This window comes from Centroberyx affinis, unplaced genomic scaffold (assembly GCF_046629955.1).
Source record: "Centroberyx affinis isolate AG114_WGS23_722 - 3 ecotype Tasmania unplaced genomic scaffold, CSIRO-AGI_Caff_v1 ptg004278l_1, whole genome shotgun sequence".
Lineage (NCBI taxonomy): Eukaryota > Metazoa > Chordata > Actinopteri > Beryciformes > Berycidae > Centroberyx > Centroberyx affinis.
Window position 1 is genome coordinate 63,285 of NW_027282001.1, and position 10,115 is coordinate 73,399.

Consider the following 10,115-nt stretch of genomic DNA (forward strand, 5'->3'; position numbering starts at 1 on the left):
ATTCTTCTACATTCTCTGATTGTGTTCACTTCTTGTAAATGAAATAATGCTGAAGTTTAACAATTCTTCAATTTGCTGGGGACCCCCTGGAACCCCCGGTGGTCCCCGAACCCCACGTTGAGCACCACTGTTTTAAACCACTTGACTGAAATGTGACAATCGAGAGTTTGAAGAACTGGTATAGAATGTATTGGTGTTGCAGAGGGGGAAAAAAAAGCCTGCAGAACTAAACTGTGTTATGAGCTAGAACATTTACTGTAATGTATTTCCACTAAGCTTATTGATGTGTTGTCTGTTAATAACAAGACAGGAGGATGCAGAGAGAAATTCGGAATTCTATAAGGTGACAAAGCTCCTCCAGGGAAATGTCTTCTATCCAGGGAAGTCGGCCTGCAGCGCCTTGTTTTGGCGGACCTCGGCAGCATGCTTCTCCTAAAAAGAAGAAAACCATCACTGTATATTTTTTATCATTTTTATTTCATAAATTTTCCACTTATTTCATCATGCATATATTTCACATTGTTGGTATATTTGCATGTCATCTGTTCTCATGTTTCCCCCTTGAAATGTCCTTCATTTCTGAATTACATAAACATTAATTATCCATTAAAAATAACATAGCATTAAAGGTAACACTTTACAATAAGGGTCACTAAGTTAAGGGTTAGTTAATGCTTAATAAGCATTAACTAACCCTTGCTTAATAAGCACTAACCCTTAATTAACAGTTAACTAATGTGTCTGGTAATCATTTAGGCTATTAATGGTGTTCATGTTAACTAAGGTATTAATTTACACATTATTTAATAGTCATTTTTACAAACTATTAAATAATGTATAAATTAATACCTTAGTTAACATGAACACCATTAGAAAATTACACATTAGTTAACTGTTAATTAAGGGTTAGTTAATGCTTATTAAGCATTAACTAACCCTTATTAAGCATCAACTAACACTTATTAAGCATTAACTAACCCTTAACTTAGTGACCCTAAAGTAAGGTTAGTACCATGGGTTTTTATGGGATTTATTCATGGGTTGGTTTGTGGAGACACTAGAAATTAAGGAATTTGCCTTTTGTGCATGGTTTGCAGGATTATTAATGAGTTATTAATGGAAAGTTCCTGTCTCCCTGAATTTTACATTTAATTAGAAAGTAAGCAGTCAAACATTAAGGGGCATTTAAGGAGGTTTTGATGGGATCTACTCCGTTAATAAATCCCTTCACTCGTTTTAAGGGGATTTTGCATGAATTAAGGGGTGGATGTAAGGGGACTTTAAGGGATTACTGGTTCGTAGAGTGCTACTGCAGTTATGTTGGACACCCTCATCATGTTGTAATACATACTTACCCCATCTTCCCATCTTTCCATTCATATATTCTGCAAGTAATTATCTGTGTCCATATTCAATCAATGTGTGTTTTGATACCACTGATTGCTATAACACAATAGTCATTCAACCTATACCGGATTTCATGCCGGGGAAGAAAATAACATTTCAATTTTTGTAGATTGTATTGTATAAACAACATTTCATGGGATTTCCAAGAAGGAAAGTAGCCTAGTGAACGTAACCTACCTAGTTGTCTCATAATGGAGATCATGCTTGTTTATGATCTTATTATCTCAGACCATAATTTTCCAGTAATTCTACATGGAAGTTGTCTACTTGTCATCCATTAAGCACATTGCCACCACAATAATTTCCATAAGGGATATCCACATTTTTGTTTGGAATAAGTAGATGAAGAACCAGGTAGTTATATAACCACCATGGCAAAGACAAGAGAAGACAAGACAAAGAAAAGGCCTATAGAAACTCTTCCGAACTACAGAAAATCCAAGGAAAAAAATGTCACAGTACCGGACAAGCTGTCCAGTACTGGACCATCTGATTGACAGATGATCTCTGGGAAGTGCAGTGCAGCATGTGACCTTATTCACACGGCGGCCATTTTGAACACTCAGGGTGGGAAACTCTACCTGGAAGATCGGCATAAATTTGCTGCCCTACACTTAGTATTTCACAGATTCACACTAAAAAACATATCAGGAACAAATGAAGGCTATCTCAAGAATCAGATGGATATAGGGTCACATTTTAATGTATTTGGCCCATCTCTTCCTACCAGAGTCTAGTCCAGGCAGTTAGCTAGTAGCTAACCAACTAGTAAGCTAACTAACTAGTTAACTTCCTGCTAAATTCAGGCAACTGTTGTCGATGTTGCTAGCTAATCTGGTAATTTTTGTCTATCTGAAGTTCTTACTTGTGTTGAAGTAACTCTAAATTTATGCCAATCTTCCAGGTAGAATTTCCCACCTTGAGTGTTCAAAATGGCCGCCATGTGAATAAGGTCAGCGCTTAAAAAACAAGGATCTCACAAGAATCTCACAGATTACCACGTAAACATGTTCTAGTGTTGTTTTTGTCGGTTGTGTTATGTTTATCACCTGCATTTGCTCTATTCTTATTTATATTCTATTTTTATTTTTCTGTGCTGTATCCTATTACTATTTGCTGCAATGACCCTATATCTCATCAAGTTTAATTTTAGCTTAAAGCAGTATTCCACTTGGTTTTAACATGGGGGTTATTCGGCACTTGACCGCCATGAAAACCAGAATAGAAACTAATCGCTCATGATTGGATGCAGCTGGACGAGTTTGTAGCGTTTGGATTTAATTTGAATGAGGCTACGAAAACAGCCTGAAAACTGACATTTAACACGTTGGTGAACCTATTCAACAACAGATCCCACTTTTATGACAACAAATCAGTCATGGGTCCATCGCCATTTTGCATTTCTATTCTTGTTTGACACCAAAATTAGTATTTAAAAATAAAAGTAGATCCAGTAAACAGGAACTATCTGTCCTAAATGGTATCCCTCCACTATGTTTTCTTCTATCAATAAGTGATTATGTTCTAAAATGTTGAACCCACAGTCAATTGAAAATCACAGTAGCAGGATGTTGTTGAATCTGTTCACCCAACGTGTTAAATGTCAGTTTTCAGGCTATTTTTGTGGCCTCATTCAAATTAATGGGAAGTAAAAATCCTAATGCTACAAACTCGTCCAGCTGCATCTGATCTTGGTGAGTAGCTCATATTCTGATTTTAATGGCGGTCACAAGCCAAATAACTCCAATATTAAAACTAAGTGGAATATTGCTTTAACAACACAATTGCACACCAGCATGACACTTGCCCTTTAAAAAATCATGTCAAGGGGGCACAATGGAAATATGAAAAGACTTAAAAAAACCCAACATACTTTCTCACGCAGCCTCTGCTTCAAGGAGTTCAGGTAGGCTTGGCGGTTCTGGCTTATGGCCTCCATTTTGTGGTTGAGCTTCTCTTCGGCCATCTTGCTGAAGTTGTCGTGTCCCTGCATGGCTTTGTGCAGCACGTCCCGCTCATGTTCCCTCCGCTCAGCCAGATTCCTCAGCACCTCGGCCTCCTGGGACTGGAAACACGACAGTACACTCCGTTCAGCATCGGAAACCTGGCTCGCATTCAGGTCACATTTTATTCACATTTTATTACTGGCTGAAATGTTATGAGGAAAGCTGAAATTAGATTCATTATGGCACTGTAAACCTTTGATTTATACAGTATATATTGTTTCCATGAGATTTGCTTCACAAAATGGTTTGTTTGACCCTTGACCGATATCCATGTTTAAAGGCTGATTCCAATACCCAATATTTTGTCTTGATCTGTAAATTTGAACATTGTCATGCCAAAAAATAAAATAAATTTTAAATATTCAGTTCATTAAAAGCCTCTGACACAGCATTTAGAACATCATTTGCTTTGCACTTATGCACTGCTGCACTACTGCATTCTATGTACTCTATTTTTTAACTTTCTTTTTATTATTATTATTCACTGTTTTTTGGTTTTTTTTTTTTACATTTTTATCATATTCTTACTATTATTATCAAGTGGGTTTTATTCTCCATCTTATTTTACATTAATTATGGCATTCTATCCCTGTTTTTATGCTCATTCTATGTCTATTTTCATGTGAAGATGCATTCTATGTATTCTATTCTCATCTTTATCTTATTTTCACTATTATTATCAAGTTTTATGTGAAGCACTTGGTGCATGTAATTTCTTTGTTGTAAAGTACTTTGAGCTGCATTTCTTGTATGAAAGGTGCTGTACAAATAAAGTTTATTATTATTATTATTATTATTATTATCATGGGACACTAAAACTCTCCATCGACGGCCAGACTAATACAATTATTTTCGGGGGGTTCACAGCTCCTTAAGGCAGGGTGAGGAAGGTTTCATTGCAGGTTTTTACAGACTGACACATCTGAAGCTGTTGAGTAACATCCTCCCACATCACACTGGAATGATTTCTCTGGTCTGACATCAGCAGCCTGTTGCACCATGAACATGCATTCGATGGCAGGTTAGGGCGTTTAGTCTACACAAAAAGTTGCGTTGAAAATAGTTTGACGCAAAAGTCTTTGTTTAGTTGTACCATGGAGACTTCAGGTACATCTTAACCTTTACCAAACGTCAACAAATAGGTACATTATCTACTACAAAGTATTATGACTAATTTGTAGTTTGTCCCCCAAGCCAAAGAGAGCATTGCACACCTGACATAGAGTTTCTGTGTCTCTCTTCACCCAGTCTACCTTCCACGTGAATTCCCACAACTTTTCTTTATCGTGGTATACATTCCTCCAAAAGCTAATACGTCCAGAGCATCTGATACTATCTTTAACTTGATGTAGAGACTAGACTCTATCTCCCAGGACGCCCCTAAGTTTATCCTTGGGGATTTTAATAGCTGCTCATTGGGTAAATGCCTTCGGAACTACAAACATGAGTTTGTACAAATGGACTTGAGTTTTTACCCAGAGGCGGTCCGGTTTTTAAATGAATAGCACTACTGCACTTTACTAACTACAGCAACTATCACACTTTTCCGACAATGCATGCTGCATATGTTTTATGTTTTATCATGCTTTTATTTTGTTTCTTATGTGTCTCTGTCCTTTTTCTACCATGTTCCTCATGTGTTCTTTTTTGCTGAATGACGCAAGGCTCGTGATCAAGAATTCCAATGCATTTTTATGTAAATAAAATAAAAAATAAAATAAACTTGAAACTTGAACAATATGTCAAGTGCCATACTTGATATAACTCAATATAGACTTCATGGAAATAGCTACATCTTTAGTTTTATTTCTTTATTTCTAGATACTGTGCCTTGTACCTATTCTAGGTAATCAAGGGGGTGGGGGGGTGGGGGGGAAGGGACTTCTCACTTTATTACTGTCACTATTGTCACTGTTTTTATTTTTATATGATACTACATTGGTGTATATTTTATAACAATGTGGAATATGCCTGCCCAACCCTGGGAACTTTTGTTGAAAATCTCAATAAAAAGATTTTGAAAAGAAAAGATGTAACTCAATATAAAGGGAGAAACCTGTGGGAAAAAATAGTCCATATTTGGAAGAAGAAAGGCTGTCTAAACCACAAGGATCTTTTGCCTGCATTTTATGGGACCACATCATCAGAATATCAATACGTGCATTGTCCTGACTGAATGTCCTCACGGATTACCTGACCATGCTCGCTGCTCTAATCAGTTGGCTGGCATTGTTACATATATTTTCTAGTTGCCACTTGGTTTCTTCACGCAGAGAACCACAGCAGGTGAAAGTGGGAAAGTGGCTATATGAAACCAGGGTGATGAATAAAGGCACACCACAAGGCTGCGTCTTGTCACCGCTGCTCTTCATCCTTTTATACCAACAATTGTGTCAGACACCTGATTAAATTTGCAGTTGACATGGCTCTAGTTAGCCTGCTGGCTGACCAGGAGCTCCACCATGGCCCTGAACTGGATGATTTTGTGAGGCGGGGAGTCATTCCTATGTTTCCAGGGTCCTATGTTCCCCAGTTCTAGGGTTAGGGTTAGGTTGGTTGTGTGTAGATGTTTACCCAGAGCTCTGACCACAACTGTTTCACAGAACAGAGGGGCTTTTTATCAGAGCTATCCAGGGTAGGCACTGGCCATCCACCGTAAATAGATTGCACCTCGCTCCTTCTGCTTTTGAAGTAGGACGTAGTGGGTTAGGGTTAGGGTTAGAGACCTTCAAAATCAAATAAAATGATAACCATTGGTTTTGTTGTGTTTATATAGCTGTTTTGAAGTCTTGTTCCAATAAAAAAAAATGGATAATATTCATGAAATATTTTAACACTAAACGGGTCAAATTTGACCCAAACACAATAGGAGGGTTAATGTGTGTTAACAGAATATTGAACTGGGGAACATAGGACCCTGGGAACATAGGACCCTGGGAACTTAGGACCTTGGGAACATAGGACCTTGGGAACATAGGACCTTGAGAACTTAGGACCCTGGGAACATAGGACCCTGGGAACATAGGACCTTGGGAACTTAGGACCCTGGGAACATAGGACCCCGGGAACATAGGACCTTGGGAACATAGGACCCTGGGAACATAGGACCCTGGGAACATAGATATGCTCCCGTGAGCCGGTATGATGACTCCTACCTGGTATTAAACACCACCAAAACTAAGGAGATGCACATACTGTCATCAAAGACCAACCAATTCAGATTGTTGAAGAATATAAATATCTTGCAGAGTTTTTGGATAACAAACTGAAATGGGAACAGCACACAGACCACATTCATAAAAAGTCCCAACAGAGGCTCTAGAAGAAATTTGGGAGGCCAATATGTTGCTCAAGAGAAGACTTGTCAAGGCATGTAAAAACGGCATTAAAATAATCCAGGCGAGGGATGAAACAAATGCCTGAATAATCATTTCAAGTTGCAGCTGGCCTTAATTTAGAAATGTTCCCCAACTGGCAGAAACAACATCTATCCAACATCTTTAGAGGACAAGGGGCCAATACACTGCTGAACCTCAGACAGCCTGAACAGCTACAATATTATTATAGATTAGGATCTGAGCTTAAAGGAATAGTTCACCCAAAAATGAAAATTCTGTCATCATCTACTCACCCTCATGCCAGTTGAAACACAGGTGAAGTTTGTCCATATAACACACAGGGAGGTTGCCAGCACAACTCCATAGCAGCCTTCTCCAAAACAACTGAAGTCAGTGGGGACCAGTTCTCCTCCAAAAAGACCTACAGTATATTTACACCATCATTTAGTGCAAATCTTAACTACAGCTGATTGATTTGCAACAAATAATGGTGTATAGGTCTTTCTATTCACAGTGTGATTGTTTGTTTCCCCACTGACTTCAGTTGTTTTGGAGAAGGCTGCTACCAAGTTGTGCTGGCAACCTCCCTGTGTGTTACATGGACTAACAAATTTCACCTGTGTTTCATTTGGCATGAGGGTGAGTAGATGATGGCAGAATTTTCATTTTTGGGTGAACTATTCCTTTAAATAGCTGTGGTCAAATATAGGCAAGACAAGATGCATCCCAAGTTAAAGCCAACAGTCGGTCGCCAGCTACAAAAAGGTGCACATAGATGTTAACAGAACAATACGCTCAGTAAATAAATGAGCTATTTGTCTTCCTCTCCGACCTTCCTCCTCTCCTCGGCGGCCTCCAGCCTCCTCTGCAGGTCGTACAGAGAAACGTCCTTCCTGGGGGGAGAGGCCAGGGGGCTGAGCCGGTCTGAGGACCTATCTGCGGCTAGCTCGCTGGGTGACTTCAGAATCACCTCAAACGACTGGCCCCACAGATGCTTGTTGATCGGCTTCACCTCCATGCCTACACAGGGAGACAGGAACCAGTGCTTTCAAGTAAGTCGCTTCGTTATCTGTGACATGTTATTTTGTTCCACGTTTAAATGGTTTAATGACATTTTACAGCTGATCTGCGTGTGAGTTAGCAAACTCAAAGTGGCTGTCATGCATTATTTTAGAAGTATTTTGGATGTTGTTAGATGTTATTAGTCTAGCTTGGCGTCATCATCAGATCATTCTTCTGCGCTGGTGCCAAAACTAAAGCTTTGTTGGAAACTGTTCCCTATTCTACTGAGTGGCCATCAGGAGAAAAATTATTTATGTCATGGCCATGATTTACTGTAACGTTCGCACGATATGCAATTCGAACTCTCGTTTTCTCTTTTTCGAGCACACGAGATACAATCCGTTCCCTTGATCTGGTTAAAATGAGCCCTCGTTTTGGTTTATTTGTGCACAAATTGCCAAAACGTGCCCTCGAAATAGTGATATCGTGCTCTGGATATATAATACATGCGCTCTTCACAAGCTTATAAAGAGTCAGTGCACATATTGGTGATTATGTTTAAATGTGGCCTGTCCTGGGTGTGTTGCAGCCACCCGATTGTGTTTACATGGCCTGAAGGTTAAGTGGCTAAATATGTTGCAATATTTGGAGGATATGCCTATTCAGTGTAAACAGACAATGGATATTAGCATACCAAATCCTTACTAGGCCTATCTGCAATACCTAAAAGGTTCCTTTTAAGTTGCATTGTTTCCTAAAATACACAGTTTAACGAAATCGAGGGAACGAATTGTATCTTGTTACAGTAAATTGTGGACTCGATATAACTTTTTTTCTCTCCCAATGGCCACTCCTGGGCTCCGTACTATTCGCTGCACGGAAATAGTGCACTATATAGTGTGTCCGCCATTTTCTGCTAGTGTCCGAATTCTCAATTCTCAACAGTGACTCATTGAGTCACTGTATAGTTCACTATAAAATACCCACAATGCACTGCAAATTGTAGCGAACAGCCGATGTACCTTACAATTTCTCCTGTATACCACAATCCAATGCGATCGTGTCTCAAAGACGAAGAGTGCTAGTCGCTAGCTTGTGAGCTAGCTAACGTTAACTCACAAGCTTATTGTCTGCCAAACCAAAACAGCTACCATTAGGAGACACCACCTTAGTTGACAAAACCACACTTGCATATGATTAGAATTTCAACAATTAATTTAAACTTCGCAAAAACTTCGCAAAATCTGAGTATGTTTCAACCCACTGTCATGAGTGCTTAGTTTGTTTATGAGATGCTGGGCGTGCCCAGGTGCGTCACACGAATATCCAGAGAATTTTTTTGAAGCAATGATGTTTAATGTAGTTTCCAAAACTTTGTTCGGTCATTGCCCATATAGTTCACTATATGACAAACACTCCATAGGTAATAGTGAGTGAGTGAACAAGTGAACCATTCCGAACACAGCTGAAGTGTGGAGAATGGTCTGGCTAAGCAAGACTAGGTCATTGTTGAATAATGAGAACCTTCTTTGCCAGTCTTAGTTTTTTAACGGTCAACATTGCCTATAAGACATGTACAACATCACATACTGAACTCTCTGTCTTCTCATAATTTTTATTTTACATGGGAAAGATCATAAGCAACAATGTCTGTTTTTTTTGTTTTTTTTACTTTGAGCAAACTTTTGAACAAATGAGCTACATTTACTTTTACAAGTACATTTTTACACCAGCGCTTTTACCAGTGCTTTTACTGTACTGTACGTACAGTATGGTATGTATCTGACTCAATGTACCACTGACCTTCATACTGGTATTGGGTGGTGGTAGCTTTGGTCTGTGGATACAAACAGGAGCAGAGGATTGACATCATGGACATATCCTTCATCTTTTCTGTGTAGGCTGCAAGGGAAAGAAAGACAGAGAGAAAGAAAGAAAGAGAAAGAAAGAAAGAAAGAAAAAAAAAACATTTTGATGACATATAGTTGATTGTGTTAATTGACTTTTCAGTTGTTGCCCCGGCAACACTCCAAATTTTTGAGGATACACTATTTAAGAAAAGATAAGATTAAACATTATTGATATTATATATATTATTATTATTATATATTATTGATTTTTTTTTTTTTTGCAGCAAAAGTTATATGATTCAGCAGGAAAAAAGTAGATTGCAAACATAAAAATATAATAGTTCCAACATTTAACTAGACTGTATGTATACGAAAGTGTATCGATTACTAACATATATAGGTTTGCTTACATGTATGGATTTACTTATTTAAGGTGTGTGTCCAGTACTGTGACGTCATATCCGTGGATTTTCTGTTGATGCAGTTTGAGTTTCGGTAGGTGGCGCTGTTTT

General features: G+C 38.5%; 1 protein-coding gene across 1 annotated transcript; it reads right to left on the bottom strand.

The window, feature by feature from the left end:
• Window positions 1-326: 326 nt before the first annotated feature.
• On the bottom strand, window positions 327-9,668 carry LOC139664444 (stathmin-3-like). The gene is made up of 4 exons (XM_071543275.1): window positions 9,557-9,668; window positions 7,584-7,771; window positions 3,281-3,472; window positions 327-432 (listed from the first exon to the last, which is right to left on the bottom strand). The coding sequence occupies exons 1-4, from the start codon at window positions 9,639-9,641 to the stop codon at window positions 373-375; spliced, it is 525 nt and encodes a 174-aa protein (XP_071399376.1). The 5' UTR covers window positions 9,642-9,668; the 3' UTR covers window positions 327-372.
• Window positions 9,669-10,115: the final 447 nt, after the last annotated feature.

Excerpts from the sequence above, each read along its gene's own strand:
- LOC139664444 (XM_071543275.1), bottom strand. The coding sequence starts at position 9,641 with ATGAAGGATATGTCCATGATGTCAATCCTCTGCTCCTGTTTGTATCCA. Across the intron at positions 7,772-9,556 it reads CACCCAATACCAGTATGAAG|GCATGGAGGTGAAGCCGATC; the intron begins GTCAGTGGTACA and ends CTCCCTGTGTAG. Across the intron at positions 433-3,280 it reads AGCAGAGGCTGCGTGAGAAA|GAGAAGCATGCTGCCGAGGT; the intron begins GTATGTTGGGTT and ends TCTTCTTTTTAG.